Raw genomic sequence first — 24,458 nt, 5'->3', positions numbered from 1 at the left:
AATTTTCCGACTTTACCCGTCTCAATGCATACTTCTTGAAATCGCTTCGATAACAGATAGATCGGCAGACGTTTCGTTAAATAAAAACATCATACACTTTGTCGTCGCGAGCCATTTGAAATGTTTTACATCGCAAAGATCGACCCGGCCCGATTTATAGGATTCCAGCTGATCGTTCATTTGAAGAACGTTCGTCGGCAACAGTAGACGCGATCGCTCCGTCCAATTTTCCGGATTTCTCGTGCACGAACTTCCGCTCCGAAAACGAATGCCAGACACGGAGACGAGAAAGGAGGAAACTCGTCTCTCGCGAAGAGAGGAAGCGACCGCTTCTCCGTCGACGGCTTGCTCTCGAATACACGCGGGCACATATCAATATCGGCCATGCATGACAAGACGCCTGACTGGACACGCCGATAAAAACGAAGCGAAGCTTCCTCTATTCGCATTCTAGCCGTACCATTTTAAAATTCGAGCCCGATGCCTAGACAAAGTACTTTTATACTTTCTACCTTGTATTCGAATTAAAAGTACTAAATCGCTCAAAAGAAAGTGCAACATTTACAAACGATAAATAATGTCGTTTTATTACGATGTCGCGAATTAGCAGTTTTCGCATTAATTAACCCCGGCAATAAATACAGTCATAAATTGAAAGAATAATCACGTTTCCCGCTAAGAATAATAAAATCAATTGCGGTAAATTGTGCCCATTTAAGTTTTTTTTTTTTTTTTTTTTAAATATATTTTAATAAAAATCTATAAGTATTATTTTCACCATGTGAAAATTTTCATGTAAATTAATTATGTTACTAAACGTACTTTTAACGCGTCCTCGCTAGCACAAGACCGATTTGAAGCATCGAGATTTGACCGAAATTTAGGTTGAATCGAAAATACAATAATCGGTGGCAAATGGGTTTTCCGATAGAAATAACGGAATGAGATACCGATAGCAATTAGCGTATGAATGTTTAAGCGAGTCTGGTAAGTAAGTGTCTCGAAGCAGGTAATTCGCTGAAAAAGTAATATCGGCCATGTAAGTATTATGTATTGTTAAGAATAACGAGCTGTTATCGATATCACGTGCAGACATCAGAATATTGACTTTTTCGCAACGATTAACAAATTAACTTCGCAACGCCCGGCTCAATCGCATTCGCAATTGGATAACGAGAATAATTCTGAAATGATAGCCGGCAATTTACTGAGCATCTTCGTAAGTACGTCTTTAAATCGCAACAGTAGAATAAATTGCGTTAAGCGAAAGGTTGAGCGTTATATCGGTAAAGTTTTCCGACGGGCGAAACTTTTATTTAAGGATGCGGCTGCGAGGCGGCTTGTCAGACGTTCCGTTACGGGCGAGTATTAACCGCGGCTAATTTCGTATAATAATTGCGCGTTATAAAGGAAATCTTGAACCTAATATCCCCGGCGTTCATCTCGTATTTATCGCTATTCCTCGAAAGATGGACAACTCCAGTTTTGGCATCGCACTGGGGGATCTATATTTGCACGTGGCGCGACGCGCCTGACAATCGATCGAAATAAATGCCGCAGTCGCGAGTAATACAATCACATGTTTTTCCTTTGTAATATTAAGATTGCCTCGGACTTGCACAGTTTTCCCGAGGCAAACGATGTATTTATTTCCAAGTAACGGCAATAACGAAATTACTATTGAAAATTCCATATTGATAGTCCAAGTAATACCATTAAATTTTCCACTAGAACAGCGGTAATAAAATTTCCAACATAGTCGCTTTAATACTTTCAACGGTACTTGAACCAAGGCGTACAATTGCAGTTTAATAACCTCCAGTCTTTTAATAATAAGTAATCGGCCTCTACTCTTTGGCTTGAGGATTTCAGCGAACGGGCGCGAGAACGAGCTGCATTTCGGCCGTTTTTTACGCACGTCCTTCTCTTCTATGCACGCGAATGCGAATCTTTCGCCCGTATGAATTTTGCGTCGCGAATAACTGACGTATTTACATTGCCCTCGACTACCCCTCCGACTTCGCCACGCTTGGGTCCGATATTAACGCACGCGAGTGAGTCGGGAACAATTCTCCGGCGGGACTGAGTTTTTTTTTTCTTTCGTCGCGTGTCGCCGCACCGCGCCGACGACAATGACGACGGCTACGCGCGCGGATTTAACTAATAAGAGCAATTAATGCCGGAGGTAGTAGCTAGAGGGTGGTTTGTCCGCCATGGCATGTCTCTCTCGCCTGGCGGTCGCCTCGGTCAATACCCACCGGACAAGATGGCCGACGCCCACTCCAACACAAACTCGGAGTTACATACATTTATGTACTCAAATGTATAACCCACCGCCGCCCCCTCTGCCCCTCCGGACGGAGTTGCCTTTCTCCTTCCGCCGGCTTCAACCCTCCTCGGTCTCGCCAGCCACTCGGCTACACGGACACCGAACTTCATCATTATTATCTCGCCGGCCGGGTGTACCTACCTTCCTACCGCCGAGTCTGAATTTTGCAAAACCCGCGCGGCACTCGCGCCTTTAACGATAATATTAAAACCGGAAATTCGAGGAGAATTTCGGTTAACGGTGCACGCGCCGCTGTTAATTGCTCACTTTCGAATATGGCCCTCGCTGGAAGCGACGCCGAGTATTTACTTTACGAGCGGCTATTGAGAATCGGAAATCAAATTGTACGTTTGAAAAGATCCCATCGCGTGAGTCTAAGTTTCGGACGACGTTTGCTCGGTTTTGCGTAAGTGCAATTTCGCGCGTCATACTTTTCTCCGGCGAGTATATTTTTCTTTCCGGTCGTTCGCGATTCGAGATGCAGATTGCTTTCATTAGCTTGACACGGTGCCGGCTTGTTAGAGCGTGTATACGCGCGAATGAACCGTGCGAATAGGCACGTAGTACGGAATCTCGATTGGTCAGTGCGGAAGGGTGGCCAACCCACACGTCCGATTGGTCAAATCCACCCTTCTCTCAGACGAATGCTGACCCTTCGGGGGTGGGTTCTGTCGCCGGGAAATATCGCTGATCTGTACCAGGATGTGTGCACGCGGGAATTGAATTATACGGCCGTCTCTTTCCCTTTCTTTGTGCGGCAGAATAAAAAGATGCGACTCACCGCACGGCGGGTGGCATCGTTCAAAAATACTCGAGTGATCGCGAATCGCTCGCGACGATGCGAGAACATGTAAAAACCTGTCGAGAAATCCCCGGATAATTATAACAACGGAATGCACGGCGCGGTAAAGTAAATTCAATACCATCGATTCGATCCGGGTGGGAATGAAGGCAATTATTACAGTTATTGCAGTATTATCGCGCGCTCGCGGCGGCCAAATTTTCTCCGTCGCGCGCGGTCCAGGAATATCCGAGTGTAATTGATCTAGGAATTTAATCCGTTCAATTCAAGACGGGGGGCCACGGGGATCGGGAATCCCGCCCGACAATACTTCGGTTCTTTATCGGGAAAACCCGAACGGGATCGCGGGGGGGATGGCGGGGCGCAGTATCGGCCGTAATGAGATTGAAATTAATTCGACATCGCGGTGCCGAGACACGACGAGAGATGTTCAACGATAAGATAATTCGACAAATTTGCCCGAGTAACTTCGCGAAGATCTTCGCCGGGGTCTCGCGAGATAAAACGTCTTCTCGCTCCTCTCTGCTTCTTTTTCTTTCCCTCCCCCCTCCGACGCTCCCCCGTCCTCCGGTCGGTGAGCGATGTACAACGAAGCACACGACCTCTTTAACCGGAAGACGAATGATCATTACTTAATCTTTTGACCGAGGACGAGGCGCCGTCGCCGTTGGAGTATCCTGGCTAATCCGGCGCAATTGTTTTCGTCCATGTTGACTGCTTATCTGGCTTAACAGCCGACTAATTCCGCGATCTAACAAACTTCGAGCTCCATGGTCTCCCTGGGCACTTAACCTCCGTTACCGTGAGTTTTTTGCCGAGCTGCGAGAGCGACTTGCTGAATTAAAATTGTAAATTCCGCGAGATAACGCGGAGATACCGAAGCAACAATGTACCACGCCAACAACGCGATAAAGGACCATTATGTTTAATGAAATTATCTAGGTGTTCTATGAACTATTTAATTATATTTATTCGATATATTTTTCGACGCAAACTTTTCTAATAAGATACTGCAATAAAAAAAAAGAGCAGTTATTAAAATTAAATTGTACCTGTAAGAATAATGCTGCATTATAAAATAAAAATACGATTTTAATTTAAAGTAATTAATAAATCAGTGAACTTTATTTAATTTTCTTTTTCCTTCTTTTTTTTTTTTTTATGCGGTAGAATATTTTGATGCATCTCGTTAGTTGCAATTTTAATATGCGAGACGAGGTAAAATTGTAAGATTACAGCTTCGTGTCACAAGTAAGTAACGCGCAAGGAGGTTATTATCGTCAGCCAGCGTGCAATGGGTGCAGGCCGGGGTTGTAACCCTCGGCGCTCGCGCTCGAAGGTCTCTTCCGCTGCAGGGTGTATAGCAGCCCTTTCCCTAAGCCCTCGCTGCAGCTAATAGTTTTACTGACCGGACTGTACCTCCTATTAGCAGGCAACCGTGTATTGCACCGGTGCTTTTCGAGTTCGGGTACTTCGGGTGCGAGAAACCGGAATAGCGCGGTATCGCCGGCGCAACAGCGTGTCGTCTCGTCGAATCAGAAATTATTCGTATCGACGGAAATAATCTCGCGATTCCAAACGTACTCGCTTTTACGGCAAATAATATTTATAATTTCTGGCCCTTTGCGATAATCAACGGCATTCTACGTTATTTTAAGACCGTCCCGACTCGTCCGCGAAGTTCTAAGCAATAGCTAAAACGATGCGAGAACATGTCGCGTTTTTTTTAATAATTTTCAAATAATATATTACGGTAAAAATATTTGATTGTAAAAAAAAAAAGGAACCCTGGCGGACTTTCGCTACTTGTTTATCAGGTCGTCGTGGGCCGCGGTAGAAATAACTTCCTGCTATTTACGACGCGGAAACGGTCGCAGCGGCATTTGTGGGTGGTGCAAGCGTTTGACATATTTTGTCCGGGAAACCGACAGATCAGGGACCGGAGCGACGCGGGGAAAGAGACGGGGGCTGGCGAAGGGAGGTGAATGCAGGAGCACCTCTGTTTCTGACGTGCAGATTAGTGTCCGCCATTGTAGTGACGTCATCGTAGTTAACACGCATTCAGACAGGCTCGAGGAAAGGCCGGCGAAATTATTGACCGCGATTATCCGCGAAGATCCGCCGAGTTTCTCTGTTTGCCCGAGACTACCGCGGGGTATTCTTTTTTTTTTTCTTTTTTCCGGAGTGAACGAACGTACGCGGATTTTCCGACGTTATCTAAATAAGTGAGGATGTTCCGCAACGGAAAAGAGAGACTTTGGTAGAGCCCGGGACACGTCCTCCCGGCTCGATCGCGCGAATGCGTCGACTGCAGAACGTGTCAGAAGTCGGTTCGCCGGTTGACAGATGAATATGCCCGGGGAACAATGGGGGCCGACCAAAAATTAACGGCATTGTCCTAACTTTGCATTCTGATGCCGCTGTTTGCTCCCGCCGAGTCGATTGCGACGAAACAAGGACTGAGACCAACAGACGTGTACCGAGAAAGCTTTGAAAGCTGTTCGTTCTCCCCTGCCTCTCCTTTCACCGCCGTTCTCTCTTTCTCTCGATTACCGAGCGGCAGATTAATCTGATGTTGACGGTGAATCCCGGACTTCGTGATCTATATTTCGCTTGAGGTTTGCGTGGAATCCGCGGAACGATCTCAATGCGAAAGCTAAGCGGGTAAAAATCGAAAACAAAAGACTGTAATTTAGAAAAAAAAATTATTTTTATGAGTATCTAATATGAAAAATAGAATCCATATCGTATTAAACATTTCACGACTTGAGAATTAATTTAAACGCTAATCGAGAGATGACAATGTAATTTTATTTAAAAATTTGTCAAAATAATTTAGCAGTTTAGTTGGATACTTTATTTAGAAACAAAAACCTTTTTATTTGCATGCAAATTTTATTGATAATGTAATTCAAAATAGGAAAGAATTTTTTTCATTAAGCGAGCCTTTGCGCAAGCAACCCGATATACAAAGCGTCCTTTCTGGATGCAGCATGATTGTCCTCACCTGAAATTCTACTTGCATCGTTACAGCTTCACGCTAGATGGCACATATGATTCCTTATTAAAATTACTATAATGTTTTAGCGATCAAAATTATTTAAACGCTAAATAAACATATAACGCGCATTTCAATTTTCCGAACATTTTATTTTTATCCCAAACTGTTGATTATAAATTTAGAAATTATTATTTGTAACTGCAGAGCGTATTCGCACAGATTGACGATGATAAAACATTTAAATCGTATTTATGGAAACAAATAATATATATATTTTTTTTCTTTTTAAGCGCAACGCGGCCAATTTATTTTAATGCAGTTTTAAATTATTGCGAAACAGATTGTGGAATGCGTCAAGAGCCAAATGCTACTGAACAGAGTTAAATAATTTATGTAATAAGCTTTTTACGTGCACGTTTAACAAGGCGTATCGGAAATTAATGTCGCGAGCAGACTGCGAGTCTTTCTTTTTCTTTTTTTTTTTCCAAAAATCAAATCTCGTAATTTATAAATTATTTATAAAAATTATTTAAAATCAGAAAGCGTCGTAAGAGTTAATTTGTTACGCAATTAACGTAAAGATCGATGAAACGGGCTAAAAATTGAAGGGGACACTGGCGATGGTAGGTTATTTAAAAACAATGTCGTTTATTTGAATCGCACAAGACATACACCGTATCTGCTATGTTTTACAATTAGGGACCCCTGCGAGGTAAAGCTCGGCCAACGTTTGTCGCAAGCTTCGGCCGGAGTTTACTCGGAGATGCCTGGGTTTCTTTTTATTCTCTTTCGTATTGCCTTAATGTCGATCCTCGGTCAAAAGCGTTCAATGCCAAGTGTTTCAACCCGGTCACCACACAAGTCCCTAGAAACCGAGCTTCGGATTATTTATACCCTGGATCAGAAGATTTTTCTAAATATCCAATTTTTTTTTTTTTTTTCCCGCTACGATAATGTCGTTCTCTTTCGCATCTCTTTCTCCCGTAATCGACTATGGAGGGGAAAAAAAAAATCCTTTCGCTCTCGCTCTCTCTTATTATAATTATAGGAAATACTTCGTAGCTTTAAATTATGTCGACTGCCTAGATACTTCGTTCGACTATTACTCCTGACGTTCGTTCTGGGATTATCTTTTAGCATTTTATGTGATTTACCCTGTAGAAACGTTAGAAACCAACCGGGGGACGCGACGGGACAGTCGGATTGAATTTATTATTAATACGTCAATTAATCGGGATAATGAGGAGCCCGTGCAGCAGTGTCATATTTTAGATTACGCATTAAATGCCAATGTTGCCGCGAACCGAGGTAGAGAGTTGCCGGAGGTAAATTTCCATATCGGATTCGCATTACGATTTATCATGACTGCGGCGTTTACAGTGTCTCACCGGCGTAAGGATACTCTTCCGTGTCGCATAAATTCGTCCTCGTCGCATCCCGCCGATCCGATCGCCCGCCGCGAGATTTGCATTTGACACGCGTCACTCCTCTGTTTCGGCCTTTGTGAGGCAGGGAATTTGGTCCTATGTGGGATAAAACCTGAATGAGAAAAGTGAAGAGAGAAGGCGGACGAGCCTTCCGAAATCAAAGTGTACGCGTTATTTGTGCATGGTGACGTGACTTTTTTTTTTTTTTTTTTATTTCGTCGATTACACGCACGGTGCTCCGTCAAAAAGTTTCTCTCTTATTTTCTCTTTATTCACTTCGCGAATTCTCGAAGGGGATTGCCTCCCCCGTGTCTGCGTAGATCCAATCTTCGTTCGTGATCTCGTCGCGAACAACGATACACGGCGTTGCGCGAGAAGAAGGGAAAACAAAAATTCACGGAACTTATATATATATTTTTTTTTCTTTTTTTTTTTTTTATAATCATTGAGTAACTTTTCGACGACGCGGCTCTCTCTTTCTCTTTCTCTGCTTCCGAATCATCGCTACGGGCAGTGCCATTATTTACAATATGTCGTATAAACGCGGAGCCTGGCATGTACGTATTTCAGGAATCGATCTAACAAACTTTTAACTAGTTAACGAGAGATTTTTATTATTTTTTTTTTTTTTTATCTAGGGCCGTACACGTCTAACACCGAGAGAACTATCTGATATGAGTTTTTAAATCGCCTTTATGTTTTTCGCGCTTCTCACTATTAAAACTCACGCACACTCATCCCCGGAACGAGAAGGATAACACGCACGATGAAATCACATGAAGACACGCAATCGATCCTCGCACACCGTCTTTCACGCATCACGAACTTATTTTCGTTTTTATCTTATTGCCTAAGTATATATATATATATATATATATATATGTGTGTGTGTATATATATATATAATATATCTCTCTTTAGGAACAGTTCTCTTCGAAAACGTTTACAATCGACGAGGCGTCGTTGAGAAAAACAAAAGGGAGGGTAAAGAGAAAAATTATTTCGCTACTTAAAATGGAACGCAAGAACTTGAAGAACAATCGTCACGTCGCCCGAAAGCCTCAGTCTTGGGCGAGGACGAGAGAAAAACGGAAAATTCGATTCTGATTGCGCCGCAGTCTGGCCGCGGGACGATTTTCGCGGGATCGATGCCACAAGTATCAATCCAGCGAAAGCCGAGCGCGGTCCGACACCGTGGCGACAATAAATATAATCAACGAACAAAGCGCCGCTGACAATATTCTCGACGTGGCCGCGAGGTGACCGTCGAAGGAGGCATCTCAAATATTTTTATGATTATTATTTTTTTTTTTTTTCTTTCGAATTAATTTGTGAGCTAAGATCACGGCGGTTCTTCATCGAACGTCGTCGCGATCTTTGTGACGATATTCCAAACGACTCCTCCACTTCGACAGGCACTTCGCGCGAGGATCAGCGGCTATAAACCTAAACAACTTTGGCATTTTCTTAACCTTTAAAAACATCTGCAATAATAATTTAATATCGGAATAAAATAATGCGGCGCTTAAACTCACTGCAACCGTAATGATAATAGTGACAAACGTAATAATGATAGAATGGTAATAGTAATAATAGTAATAATGACAATAATAATCATGTTACAAAACAATAATAATGTTAATAATAAAGACAATATAAGTGTAATAATAATAATTAATAAAGCTAATAAAGTCGCCGATAATAGGTATAATACATTGTACATAGGATTGAGCTAGAATTTATATATGCTAGCTTCTTCTTCATATATTACTTAAACCAAATATTCTCAATTATTCTATATATATATAATATATATATATATATTAGTACATATAATATATGTATATAACAGTTTCGCATATCGATGTTTTTAAGTATGTACACACAGGATCAATGAAGTTACCGGTTCTTCTTATTTTCTAAGGAAATCGATACATTTTAAAAAGAAGACGCGTCGATTTCATTAACGCGTTCTCACGAAGCGACGTTTAATATACAAAAAGACTTCATTTCCAATTTATACCTATATAATACACGGCGAGTTACAGATTTTTTATAATATATATATATAATCATATATATATATATTATTAAATAAATAATCTTCAAATGCGATAATAAAGTAACGAACTGCAGTTGTTCGTAATCTTACTTATAATATTTATATTCTTTGTATTTGCATTTCTTTTCATATTTATATATATATATATATATTTTTTTTTTTTAATTTATTCTTTATCTGTATGTATATATATATGCAGTTTTTTTATATTTATAGTGTCTTTTCCCGTGTTATTTATAAACTATTTATAGAGATATATGTATAGTTTAAATAGCTGTGTGGGTGCTGAGACTCGCAAACTGGTAACCATTCGTTTATTTTTTATTTATTTTTTATTTTTTAGTGAATTAAAGTGCGGAACAGGATATTTTATCAAGTACCTTCTTCCTTTAATCTGTCGTCTTGTTTTTCATTTAAACATCGCCTTCGCATTGCGTGCAATCCTCGTGGTTGCGCGAAGATCCTCTTACTCTCGAATCAAGTTTTGGCTAGATTTTCCAGCTGTTGATTTTTCACACATTTCGACCGGCCGTTTCCAGGCCGTTCGATTAGAGATTCTCGAGATCACGCATTGACCTACCACCTCTCCTAATCCCGAGAAATGACCTCGGACATTTCATGTCAAGAGATCCTTCCGAGGCCTTGCGCCGTCACGACGAAGTCGGCCGTGTGGGCCTCAGAATTCATCAGGTATCTCTTCTCTCGAGGCCCCTCGAAGAGGAAGATCTTTTCATCTTCAGTACACCGGATAGGGCGGCCTGTGCGGCCACAACGGCGGGATTGGCGGTAGGCTTCCGTTCCAGGATCAAGTATCCTTACTGCTAAGCGAAGAGTCTTCGTCCTTGATCACTGGGTACGGTATGTCGAGCTTGGGGCCCTGTTGGACTACCACCACACATTTCCTCATGTGCTTTTCTAATGTGCTCGGCACTGAAAACGGCATCTCGCAGAAGCGGCATTTATACGTGTCCTTACCGTGTCGGCCGTGAGTCTTCATGTGCCTGGTCAGCTTCGAGCTCTGCGCGCACGCGTACGAACAGAGCTCGCACTTGTACGGTTTCTCACCGGTGTGCGACCTCCTGTGTACCGTCAGGTTCGAGCAATTCTTGAAAACTTTGCCGCAATACTCGCAAGTATCGTTACGGCCGCTGCGCTCCTTCTTCAGCAGTGGACTCGGCAGGCCCTGAAGCGCCAAGGTCGACGTCGTGGCCTTGGACGCTTTTCGAAATTCGTTGTTTTCCAAATAGTGAGGACTAGGTAACCAGAGACCGCCGAAATCCGGTCCTGAAGATCTCGGAAAGCCTTGGCCGGAAAAAATATTCGGCGTTGTCGAAGAATTAAAATTCGTAGGTGAGAGAGCACTCTCTTTCTCTTTGTTATTATTGAGCGAGTTAGTGAGGTTGCACGGCGATTCCGTTTTCAGGAAGCCGCTGCGATGATTTTCTTGCAACGCCTGCCGATAAGCCTCCGAGTATTGAGCAATATTGCTCAAGCCGAATTTCTCCATGAGATCGCCCACCAAGCTAGCCGGTTTTTCCACGCGGCCTCCGCTCTCCTCGCCGCTCTGACCTTGAGTGGTGCTCAAATCTTCCGGTGTGTTTTCCTCCGCGTCTTCTCGCTCATTTTTCTGCTCGTTTTCTTCCATCTCGTCTAAATCCATATTTTCATCGCAGCTAGATCCATCGTCCGGCACAGTTTCGACGCTTCCTTGCGGACTCGCGGCCGAATTCATATGCTCTTGATGCTCCTTCCTCATGTGTTTCCTCAGCTCGGCGAAATTCGCCACTTCGAGCTCGCATACCTCGCATCTGGTCGGCGTACTCTGGCCGTCTTGAGTTCCTTCTTGCTGCTGATACTGCCTCTCTTTATCCCGATGGCTGCGACGATGAACAATCAAGTTTGATTGAAAACGAAATTTTTTGTCGCAGATTTCGCACGTGTAGAAAATCGTTTCCGAAGAAACGTCGGTGATGATCGGTGTAGAAATTACAGGCGGGCTGGTTTTCTCGCTGTCGGTCGAATTATTATTATTATGATGACCCACTGGACTTTGAGTATAACAGGGCGGCGAATTTTCTTTTTGATGACTGCCGTGGGTTAAGTTAGCGGGGTTGGCCGAGGCCGGACTAGGCGGTTCCACCGATTGTGAATGAGATTGCGACTGTTGCTGCTGCTGCTGTTGCTGCTGCTGCTGCTGCTGTTGTTGCTGCTGCTGCTGCTGCTGCTGCTGTTGAACACCGCTGGCGACAGGGACCGCTGGTACCGGAGGTACCGGTGGAGGAGGGGGATTCGACGTGGAATTACCGCTAGGTGTAGGTGGAGCCGCGCCTAAGGACGGATTAGCGAGGCTCCTTAGGCGCGCTGAGTAAAAATCCAGGTTCGCTTCAAGTGGTGGTGGGTGAGTTTGGCCCGCGAGGCCGCGACCATGCGATAGCTCGGCCAGATTTGCCAGATTCCGAGCGTTGTTTAGAGAATCCAATGAGCTACGCACCAATGGATCCCCCAGATTCAAACCATCCATGCCGCGAAGAGGATCGCCCAGGTTCTGCAGGTTTCGCGTGGCTGTCTGCAGTTCCTGGAGACCTCTGTATCCCGCCAAGGGATTCAGGGTAAGGAAGTCGGGCCTGAACATAGGCGGGAAACTTCGTTCTAAGTGTTGAGGTAGCCTCAAGAAGCTGTGGAGGGGATCGCCCACAAGGGACGAGGTCTGAAGCTGCTGTCGGCCACCGCTGCTGCCGCTGGTATTCGTGCCTCCGGACGAGTTCGCCGCCGAGGAACTTCCGGTGGACTTGCCGCTTAGATTCAGATGATTCGGCGGGCTTAAATGATGCGCGTGCGTCGGCGTAGGCGTCGGTGGACTAGGCGCCGGGGTGTTCGACGACGAGTTCGTCGACGAGGAGGAGGAGCAGTAGAGGCGGGCGCCGTGCATGCTCTGTATATGCTGAAGAAGCTCCCACGCCGAACACATCCGTCGAGAACATTGCGAGCACTGCAGCCACCTTGGCTCTGAAACAGATTTGTCGACGTCGCGATATTAAGAATCACATTGCTTACGCACAAAAATGCTTTTTATTAAAATTCGAGAAATATTAAATATTATTAAGATTAAACGTTGGAGTTCTCTCCACTTTTTTTTTACATTTTCGACTATTTTGGAGATTGAAATTGATTTTTGAACGAGCGAGAGAGTTACACCGAGGCTAATATACAACTCGATGGGTTACAGCCACGAATAGGATTATTATAAGGCTGTAGATGTATCGTAATAATCTGACGACAGAATTTGAAGCTTCACGGTGATTTCGCGAGCATGTGACGGCGCCTCGTAAAACCCGCACGTACACGCGTAACATGTGCGCGTACATGCCCCCGAGCCACGCTATCAATTTTCGAGCCACCCTTAATTTCGCGGAATCGGGAAGGAGAGAGATCGGACCCGGCCGATTGAATTCGGAATTCAAACGGCGCGTCTGTGTCAAATTGCGGTTTCTGCCGGCGAGTCGCAGGGGGCTTAAAAATAATATCCCCGTCGAACAACGATCGGCGCGAGGCGCGGGAGAAGATCGTTCTGGGCCAACGGGGGTCGGTTACTATGGCACGCGGCTGAAACTGACCCTTAACGACTTCACGACCCTCCCTGTCTATGGCGCGCGCGAAAGCTTATGATGCGGGAGGGACGGGTTTTGAATTTCAATGTTTTTAATCCGGAATATCAGATTTTCGGCCATTTTTCACGCCCCACGTAGCGAGTCTGCGGGATTTTTTTATTAATTCGACGTCGCCACGATACCGAGAGTGCGAGAGAACTGTGCGGAAGAAAAAGAAATAAAAGGGAGAGAAAGGCCGAGGATGCGCGCACCATGTGCTTAAGAGCGACCCTCACTTTGCGAGCAAAAGCACCGTGGAACATTATCCGGGCGGCATATTCTCTCCGTAATGCCGGACGTTAGGGACTGCGAAGGAAGATTAAATCTACGCCCTGAGAAACACGTACAATCGCTTAAGACGTCAATTAATTATTTGTGAAATGTACTTCCTTAATTTCTTAATTCAATCATTTTATTTTGCACAAAATGTTTATTAAATGAAAATACTTTCCGCGATACTTCGAAAGAGATGATAATTTTTAACGCGGGCATTTTTTGCGGAGTGAAACGACTCTTAAGCTGTCTCAACGTTAAAGAAACATTTTGGCTAGGAAACTTTTCCGGAAAAGCCGCGTGACTCCGTTTCCTTTTTCATTTGGCAAGACCGTAGGACTTGTCGAATTTGAGAACGCGAGCGTCCTCGCAGACGAATAAATACGCACGCGGCATTATTCAGGAAGAAACTTCTTAGACGAGATAAATACGAGCGCGTTGTAGCGGGCAGGGGTACACTTCCTCTTGTAAGAGATTAAAAAGTTCAGGACTCGCCCTGTCCTCCCCATTGTACCTCACTGCCTCGCGGTACTTGGGCGACGGGAGGGAAAGTCAGCCGGAGACAAAAGGCTGCAGGAAAATAAAGTGGTCCTAATTAAATGGCCGTTCGGGACAGGGAAAGATCTTTGTTAGAAATAAAGCTGCGAGATCGTCTTAAAGCCGAACAGTCCTCGGATTGAAACATATTTTTTGCACTTACTAATTTATTTAGCTCAAGTGCATATTCACCGATTTAACTGATTCTGCACGAATCCATATTCTCGGCAATCTGAGAATGTTATTTTCTCTGTCTTTTATTTTATTTTATTTTATTTTATTTTTTTTTTTTTTTTTTTTTTTTTATTTATTTGTCTATTTATTTATTTTTTGTGCAATTGCAAATTTATACTGACGTAAAGTTACTCGGGGAACGGTTCGTAGAAACAGCGCGGCTTTGAGAGATTAATCCGATGACGACGAGCAGGATGCGAAAACAATGAATCTTAAATAAAATTAGGAACAACTCAACGCCGTCAACGGGTAAATGATAGTTTACTTCAACGACAATACACAATAGAACACATTTCGTTGCATGTAACAAGGTGCTAAGTAGAATAACGAGCCCGGCAGTGGGCGAGGGACTTTTCTTCCTCGTCTCACTGACCTTTCACCAGGATTACGCTCGCAGCGTTTACGCGTCGCAGCGAGGAATGAACGACGCTCGTCGCAATCTCATCTCATTGACGCGCGTCATTTTTCGATGGGCAGAAAGAACGTGGAGAAAGTCGCGAACAAATAGACAAGATATTCCCGATAATTTTCTTAATTATTCCAGAGTTCCTGTTCGCGGAGAACTGTGTACGCGGTATCGCTAAAAGATTCACAACGTTAGTTTTGATTCGGAAATATAATATAAAACCGAAAAAAAGATAAATGTAATTAGAATACCCTTGATACTTTACTCATAGAAACGAGTTAACGTGGAGCATAATTTTTTTTAATTTTGTCGCTAGCAGTTTTATTTTTGCCAAAAGCATGATAACTACTAAGAGAGAATGACGCTCAAGAGCGTTACAAACATTAAATGAAACGCACCCTCAAGAAGGGAAAACTCCTTGGGAAAGACGAGAGAGAGAGATAAGCAAGTGCTCGAGCATAATAAAGGTGTATCGATTCGCGGCCCTTTTCATATGCAAACCTCGCGGGCGGCCATCTGTTAGGATTACTTCTTCAGATTTTCACGACTCCTGTCTACAGATACAAGAAACGACCGGCTAGCTGCGGAGTCGGGCCGCGTTATCGCGAGCGTCTTTTTTTTATCAGAAAGACGGAGGATTCAATATTATATGTATGTTGCACAATCGTATCGGCTCGCATAATAAAATCTTATAATAGCGGAATATATCGCTAGCTTGCGTACGATATTTAAAATTATAACTTATATCGGTGGAGAAATTTAAAGATTAAAGGGGGATCTATACTGAGAAGGGACAGCGGAATCAAATGAACAATATGTCTGCACACGAGACTTCGGCCCTCCGTCGGTAGTGACCGGACCGATTTTCTCCAGAAATTGCCCGATAAATTGGCCTACGCGACGTTTACGGGCAAATCGCTCGGAACGCCATTGTTTAACAACGATTTGAGTCCCGGTCATCCTACGAATACTTCCTTTCAACCCTTTTACGGGAGACTTAGCACGAGCCCAGCTCCCTTCTATCAATCTTTTTCAAAACTACGTTGCCGCAGGCTTTTTTAAGTTGAGCTTAGGTTTTGAAGTACGAATGTTTCAACAAGTAAATTATTTTTCGCCAAACTCGCGTACAAATCGAGAAACGATTTTTCACGCTTACGTTAAATTAGCGGGTATTGTAAATTTTTCGGTAATTCTGGAGTAAAGCGTAAGTTTTTTTTTTTTTTTGCAAAAATTTATACGGGCTGAAAGGAATTATTTGCGCGCGCACGCCGCCGCAAGTGTTCCACCCGGTATCGTGTGTGTACGAGCGAATTTTAATCGTGTAAAGAACGCCGCGCGCCGCGCTCGGAAATCTTTTTGGACGGGACACATCTGCCGCTCAATGACGTCATGACGTACACGTACGTGCACGCGCGCAACAAACACAGGCGGAGGCCTTTAATCCGGAATGGCGTGTGACAATATTAAAATATCGATTAGCTAACGTATGCGACGTATGCACTTTGTCGCCGATACAAGGGCTGCACTTAAAAGGGACAACGCACAGCGGATCATGTCCACGCGGGTAGTTTGCGGGTGATTTTAATCATTTTACTGGACCTATTAATTAAATAACCAGCTGAGATAAATATCACGCAGTAGCCAGAAGTGTTCGGCGCGTAGCAAAAAGCATTGATAACAAACGAATTGCTCAATAAAAAAAAAAAAGAAAAAAAAAAATTGCACAAAATGTATACGATGTTTATTAAACTGACATTTGTCAACGACATTATTCGGATAAGGTAATTTATTTTAGAAATTGTAAAATTAAATTATCTCACTTGCAAAGCAATTTAAGTTAAATTTATTTAGGCACCGATCGACGTGTCGTGTTTTGCTGTTGTATGAAAAAAACCAGGAAAAAAAAACAAAAAAAAAAAAACAAAAAAAAACAAAATTGTAAAATTATAACATGCAGGTTTTTTTTTACGGTAAATTTTTATTTACGACCCGTTCAGCCCACCGCAGAGTGTCGCGCGACAAAGAACCGAAGCCGTTAAAATCGCGAATACGTCGACCGGCGTGATTCCATCCTCGCTAAACGAATATCTGAACGGCCACGTAACACACTCCTTGTGGTCACTACGATTCCGTCGTAGGATTAGTCATGCCGTGCTTCGCGTGTTTTTATGTTCCTTCGTTACTCGGTTTGTCCGTCCAAACCGCAAGTCTTGCGACGAATAGGCCGCGGCTCGCTATTAATCTTTTTAGAAGAGCCCGAGTTTTAATTTATTAATAGAATTTATTTTTCCACAAAGTGGCAACGTTAAATGAAATTACATGCGACGAAATTATATACATAAAAATGTACGATAGTCACGAGCGCGTTTGATTCGACATAATCGCGAGAGATGAAAGCGAAGCGCTAGAACGCGCATTTTGCTGCGAGAACGTTAGAAGTCTGAAAAAAAAAGAAAAAAAAAAAGAAAAATCCGGGGCTGTCCTTTAACGTGAGAGATTCTTTATAGGTATGTCGATTTTCTTGCAGTACACTTGCGAAAGAAAGAAGAAAACGCGAATGACGGACTCGTTTTACGGCACAAGGATGTAAGGGAAAAAAATTAATCAAAAAGCCACTCGACCTGGTAATTTAAACGCGTCGCAGCGTGCTGAAGTCGTGTATATTGAACTTTTGAGCTTTGTAAGCTTTGATGACATCCTTCCTCCACTTTCTCTCTTGTTCTCCCTCTTACATGGATTTTCTGTTACAGGGTGCTCGCGAGATAAGTGCCAAGGAAGCGAATAACGCGCAGCTATCTCGTCATTGTCGAGGAAGGAAAAAAAAAAGGTAAAGCGTAAACTATAGCAGTTAAATCCGAAGTAAAAATTAGCACTTCATGTTTCTGTTATTTTATTTTATTTTTTTTTTTCCGTAACTCGATCGATCAAAGTATATATTTGCAAAACATGCGGGATTAAATTTCATATTACGTATTTAAATAACCAACTAAAATACGAGACAGCAACAAAGCAAAATACGAGGAGCAGGAGGAGGGCAGTTGGTTCCGGCGATACACGTGATATATGGCCGAAAAAGTTTTTGACGTCGGTTTTTAGGCGTATCGCTCGCACGCCGTTCTTGTCGACTTCCTTCCGCGAGAAACGGAGGAAACGGGAAGGATGAAGGACGCGAAAGTTGTAGGATCCCGAAACCCTCGAGCAACAGCCAATTCGCAAGCAATTCTCCGTTCACCTCGGGCGGTCCGGGGACTCGGCGACTTTACTTGGGAAGGAAAGAACGGCGAGAGGAAACGGCGGGTGGGTCGGAAAGGAGCCATAAAGCTGCCAGAGAAAAACCTCGCCCACGGACGAGAATTAATATTCCCAGACAAACGTGACAGATAGATCAAATCTGCATCTCACCGGGAGCGCGGGTTGGTGTCAATTTCGACGGATTATCGCTCCTTTTTCGCCGCCCGCCTTTTCCTTCGCCAGCCTGCCACGGGCCTTCCTCCGAACACATATCGTTCGTCACGGTTCTCACGCGCCGTTCTCTCTTGCAGCGTGCACTGATTACTTTCAATATTCGCGTATAACCGGATCTTCTCGAAATCACGGATTGTTTTAAGCGCGCATTTTTCCCTGGGCCCAAACAACGACATAAAAAAGCTTTCTGGATAATATTAAAAACAAAACAAAAAATAAATAAATAAATAAAATAAAATATTATCTCGTATCGTCAACTGCTTTTCGGTATGCTGGACAGTCGAAAGAGATAATATACCAGAATCATTGGAAGGGAATTGTACAATACCCCGAGTGCCGAGGGTTCGGGCACATCCTGTCGATGTTACCCCACGTGCGCTGTTTCTGATACGCGCCGCTTTACCTGTTCGCACGTAACCGCTCGGGACTCGATCATCTAACACCGGCGCGGTGCACGTCCGCCCATATGGGCACGCTCTCGCGTGGACGGCTCGTGCGGACCACGTGGCCGAACAATAGGACGATTCTAATTGGGCTTTTCGACGTGGTTGTCCGGTAGCAAAAAGTCCGGCAAAAAAAAAGGCGACAAAAGGGGCTTAACCGGCGGACGGGAGCGGGATGAGCGCACGAGCGAGAAGTATTCTTACGGTCGTGGACCAGTTCGGAAAGGGTTAACTCTCTATCTCGTTGCTGGAACGTGTAGCTAGCGAAAGGGGGAGGGGGGGAGGGGGCTCGGAGCGAGCGCCCCGAAGCGTGATGAAACTTTAAAGAGACACCGGTACGCGAGCTACTGCCGTTCTCGTGCTGTTTCTCGAGAGAGACAATTATGTTCGTCCGCGACAATCGCCTTTGTTTCTCGACGCGTTACAAATTTACGTTCTTCGATACAGATTTTTTTTTTTTTTTAGAACTTAGATTATTTATTGCAATTATAAAATTCGCTATCTCTCTGTTCTCTTTTTCTAATTTTTAATTATGTTCTTTTTTATTTATTTTTTTTTTTTTTAATATTAACGCTTGAACGTACGTATAATTTAAATATATAAATTGCGAGTAACAAGAAGAGTTAAAGACGAACAGCGCGAGTTTTCAACTTTGTTTCGATGTCGCGTAAAATAATCCGAAGATATTGTAGTACTTTCGTGTCACCAAACGAGAACGCTCGCGCGTTAAACCCTTCGACGTACGACAATGTACTCTCCGACAAAAGGCGGTCAGAGAAGCAGCGGGGGGAAGGGGAAGGGGACACGAGGGGCAGGTTCACCCCAATCTCCGAGCGGGCGGTTTAAATTCAAAAATCGAATCCACCGAGCTATTGTTCGTGTTCGTTCGGCCAGGTTTCGACATCACATGGCAGCCCCCGTATAACTGTACTTTAAAATATCCTCCACCGCCCCTTTCGAACAAACCAACGATTCGCCAAACCAGAAAGATTTCGGAACGGCACGTTAGCTACCTCGATACGATCAGAAAATCTGGCGTGTTTTCTCGCTCTGATCACTGCCAAATTCGGAATCTATGATGCGATAGCAGAGCACGAAATTGGAACTTGAATTTATTTGATAGCCGGGTCACGTTACGTATCTCTCTTCGCGACGCGAATCAATTGACGAAAGCACCCCAAGATTTAGTCGTTGCTTCAGTAATTAAATACATAATAATTAGGAAAGAAAAAGACGTGTGAATTTACCAGAATTGACCGTGTTTGTATCGGCGTCCACGGATTCGGTTTTCTGCTTCTTCGGAAGATCTTCCTTGTCCTCGTCCGGTGCCTCCGTTCGTCTCTTCGGCGTCGAGCTGGCGCTTGCCTTGAGGTCGATCGGACTTCCGGTATCTGGCCCTGGGCCCTGCGGCGTCGGAGGACTTTCCAGTCGGCCGCTTCTCTTGTTGATGGGCGCGGAGATGCTGGGCACCGAATTCAACTTCGAATCCGGATCGGAGGTCTTCAGGGTGAGAGCGTCCTCCGGATCGGAGTCCTCCGGCGCGGCCGTCGCCGGCGGACTGTGACAACCCTGGAGGGTGCTCCGACAGTGGTTGACCTTGTGCTCGATGAACCGGACAATTTCTCCGAGGGGGTACGACGCCCTGCAGCCCCCGCATTGGACGGTGTCTGGGGACGTGGTGCTTTGCGAGGTTTCCGCTACAACAGAGAGGGATATATGTCTCGTTTAGATGCGCCGGAATTTTTATTAAGCGAGCTAGGAAGTAACTTTATCATGAATATTAGTCGTTTCTAAATTCTTAATTGATATAATAAAAATAATTGACGTTAAATATTTTTTAATATACGTTATGCTAATATTTTACTATAACAAAAGTTATTAAAAAAAATCTAATTGTCATATCTCAACTCCGATTACGAATTGTGAAAGCGGTGAGTATCGGCTTTTACTATCAATATGTACGCGTTATAGATACCATTACATAACCAAGTGTAGACATATGTCTCGCGCATTATTCACGGCGGGGTATTAATCATTACAATTTATGATACCTATTAACTGACTGCAGCCATAATTCCGGTGATGAGATATCAAAACGAACGATTCTATGAGCGTTTCGTTTTGCCAGTAGTCATAAAATTTATGCGTGCATGTGTAGATGTATGTTAGTTAATTGAATGAAGAAAATCAAACTTGGGAAGGCATTCATAATACAGACGATAAAAAAAAATATATATATTTACGTAAAGAGATCCCTTTTAAAATTTCGATAAGTCGCGTTTCTTTTTCATTTTCACGATTCAATTCCTTTCGACGATAAATAGACCGCAGACGGTATTCGCCTAATCTGGGCGAGCGAACTTTCCTCGTAACAAACAGGACTAATTTCCTCTTACGTAACCGTTATAATTCACCGTCGTCCGAGAAACGGAGGGCCCGAGGTCAGCCGCAGACGTAACAATTCACTTTTGAGTGCTCTTCACGAGAAACTGCGGAGCTCTCCGCGACGTCCTTTCTCTCGTGCGTTTCGCGCATTAACATAGAGATTGGCAGAAGTTTCATACATCGATCTTTCCCTCATCGAGTTAAGTATCCGTATCAATCCGAATGGGGACGCCGGTTTTCGCGACGAAACAAGAAAAACCACCCCCACCGCGTTAGCGGTCGTTCTTCCTGCGCCCTTCCTCACCCCCGTGGCGCCTGTCTCGTCCTCCGAGTTTCTCCCTTTGTCTCCGTTCTCGCGACATATCTTCATCTCGTCCTCGTCGCCGCTCTCCTCGAGGGATCTCCGCTTCTCTTTCTTGCGCGTTTTTTTTTCTTTTTTTTTTTTTGCAATCTTTTTGCCTTTAACTTAAACCAACCCCTGTTTGCTGACTCCTGGCCACCGCTGCTATCTCCTTCTTTCGTTTCTTACCCTTCGTCAGTGCGCCGACAGCGTTCGATTCTTTCTGGGCGGAGCTCGCTTGACCATTGGCCAGGGCGCAAACTCGAATACGTTTCAACCCTTTAGGACGTGAGTTACACCCCGGTGGGTTGAACTTAAGTTATAGTCGGCCTACTTTTACTTAGATTAGAACTATTTCGCATACATTTAATTAATTTTGTTTTTAATCACGAGAAATTGTTAAAAAATTTTTTCACTCGTATCTGTTAATTTTTCATTTACATTTTGAGAAATAAATAATCGCGCTCCGATGTATTACCTCGACAAGCCGAGAATGTTTTCGTGCACGTCTCTCCGGTCTATCGGGAGATTCCGATAAGAATCTATTTCTCGGCCCTTTGCCATTCAAAATCGGTCCGGCCAAGCCGCGAAACTTTTTTCTTCCTGTCCTTTCGCTTTTCACCGGAAGAATGACGATAGCAGGAAGCGAGATAAGTTGCTGGAGCCTCGGCGTGTCGAGATTCATGTGCGGACGGGACAATTGCGGCGTCCCGCATTCTTCGTCTCGGAACGCAAGATTTTAATCGCGCTCGTCCGAGAAGATTGTCGTCGACAGTCGAACGCGACGGGAAGAGGTGAAGCGAAGTAACGACGGTAAAAGTTTCCGATAAAATTTTCGATAGAAACTTTGTGAGGTAAGGTGACGCCCGGTTGCGTCTTGATTCTCTCGCCGACAACAAAAAAAAATAATAATAAAAAAAGAAAGGGAAAAAAAAGACGTAATTTGGTCGAGAGCTGGATACGACGAGCGAGAGCGAAAGAAAGAAACGGCGAATCGTTTGAATGGACCTCGGGCCTCTCTGAGATCCGTTATTCGCCTACGATTCAAAAGCGCTCGGTTAGAAACAAGAGACGCGCGACCGGTCGTTAGCGACAATGGACTTTTGTTTTTTCGGGGGCAGATGTTGGGTCAAAACTGTCGGCAGCGCGGAGAACCCTCCGCAACCCCTGCGCGAGGACCGGCAAGGCCTCGCGAGCTTAAGGTGAGCGAAGGAGGAGGTAGGACTGGGGTAGACACGTGTCTCCTCGCCACTTCATAAATCACCCGCCTATTTATTCGCGTGCGTCTTCAAGCTTCGTTTAGCGTCGTCACTTTTTACGCGGCCTGACCCCCGCGTTCAGTTATATATCGCGATTCTTTAGCGTCAGCAAATGCTACATGATCCCCTTCCTTAGTTGTTCAAAAATTGTTAGAACGACGGTACTAAAAGCCGCGATAAATAAACGTTACTAAAATGGAAATATAAGTATTTAGAATTTTGGTGATAATTTTACAATGCGTTAATTTTAAAATACTTTATAATTTTAAAATATATATTCCGAAATAAGCGTTTTGATGCGACAAAACTCTGTCAAAAACAAGAGGGATATTTCATTATCAGGTATCATTATCAATATACGGGAAATATCAGATCGTGCACGAACCTACGACGCGAGCACATTTCCGAGTTTGATGACGACAATTACTTGCCGCATAAAAATGAACGCGGTTGCATCTGGACAGAATCACGTATACGAGAAACAGGGAGGGGGGGGAAAGGGGGCGGGAGAGAGGATGTGAACTGCCGGGAAAGAAGATAACGTAAAAATATAATATTGCCCGGCGAATCTAAGTTGGATTGCTTACAAATTGGCCTATACATCCGTAATGTTGCGATCACCGAGCCCCGGTGGCCCCTCTATTGCCGGCGTCCTCGTAATTTCCATCTACGAGTGGGAAGGACGCGTACCGGAATCTCTGCGGGAAATGTCCCGAGGTTATTAGTTTTCCACATTAATTTTCCTTTTTATGCCCTTATTAAGATACGCCAGATCAAGTCGGAAGATCAACTCCTCGACGACGGTTTGCGTCGACGACTCTGTCGCTCGTTTAACGTCCAACGTGAAATCCGATTCTTGAAAATTAATTCAATCCAGGTATCGCGACTCCGCGATATTGATTAAGAGTTAAAAGTTGAGTTTTTATTTAATTAAAATTTTTTCAAGTACAAACACTTCTTACTGGAATTGCTAGGCAAGCAGAGTTATTTGCCCGCGAGTCGTAGCGAAAGTTGTCGTCTCCAATTTTCGCGATAAGGATATTAAAGTCGTCATTAAAGTGTCTACGGTAATTCTTACGTTCGATCATCGTTGGGAGAGCAGCCGTGCGGCTCATCGGCTTTTCTTTTTTTTTTTTTTTCCTCCACGACATTTTCGTTAGATCCACGCGAACGCACACCGTCTGCACGCGGAGAAGCGGGCGAACATATCCCGGGGCGGTATCCTTGTTAGGACATCCGTCCTGTCAAAACGTCCAGAGGACACATCGGAGCAATTGAATTACGATCATCCCCAGGGCGAGTCCCGACCGTAACCAATAATTCCATTATCCATTAGTATTGGGTCGCGGCAATTTCCTTCGTCGATCGAGGAGGCATTGGACGCCGCCGCCGTCGCCGCGACGTGCGTGGCAGCCGATCTCCCGGCGAAATACGGAAACCGATCCGGAAAACGGATAGATTCCCGGTGCACGTCACATCGACGCGCGCGAGATGGACAGATCCCGCGATCGCAAACACCGTTTTATCCATAATAGAACGTCGTCGCGCCGTTCATCTAGCACGTCGTACTTCCGCGGTGAAAACAAAAAAGAAAAAAAAAAACAAAATTATTCTGTCGCGCGTGATTTATTGTAATTTAATTATCGGTAGCGCGGTCGTTTTTTTTTTTTTTTTTACTCTACACTTACAAAATTTTATTTTAATTAAATCACAAGCAGCATAACAATATTTTGTGACAAGTTGAAGAAAATTGTGCCGAATCTGAGCGTGAAATCGTAAACATCTCTTTATCACGAGCAATCGTGATAAGATTCATATGGAAACCGTTTTCTAACCTTTAGAGGACCG

The 24,458-nt window shown here is 44.1% G+C and overlaps 1 protein-coding gene across 1 annotated transcript in view; it reads right to left on the bottom strand.

Moving 5' to 3' along the window:
* Positions 1 to 6,759: 6,759 nt before the first annotated feature.
* Positions 6,760 to 24,458, bottom strand: part of Cph (BCL11 transcription factor chronophage) — a 30,680-nt gene continuing 12,981 nt past the window's right edge. Inside the window, exons 2-3 of the mRNA XM_070663305.1 lie at positions 19,874 to 20,323; positions 6,760 to 12,627 (exon numbers count right to left, since the gene is read on the bottom strand). Coding sequence (XP_070519406.1) covers positions 10,427 to 12,627; positions 19,874 to 20,323 — 2,651 coding nt within the window. The 3' untranslated portion in view covers positions 6,760 to 10,426. The remainder of the gene's footprint in view (positions 12,628 to 19,873; positions 20,324 to 24,458) is intronic.

This window comes from Cardiocondyla obscurior, linkage group LG11, assembly GCF_019399895.1.
Source record: "Cardiocondyla obscurior isolate alpha-2009 linkage group LG11, Cobs3.1, whole genome shotgun sequence".
Classification (NCBI taxonomy): domain Eukaryota; kingdom Metazoa; phylum Arthropoda; class Insecta; order Hymenoptera; family Formicidae; genus Cardiocondyla; species Cardiocondyla obscurior.
This window is presented reverse-complemented; position numbering and strand designations above follow the sequence as displayed.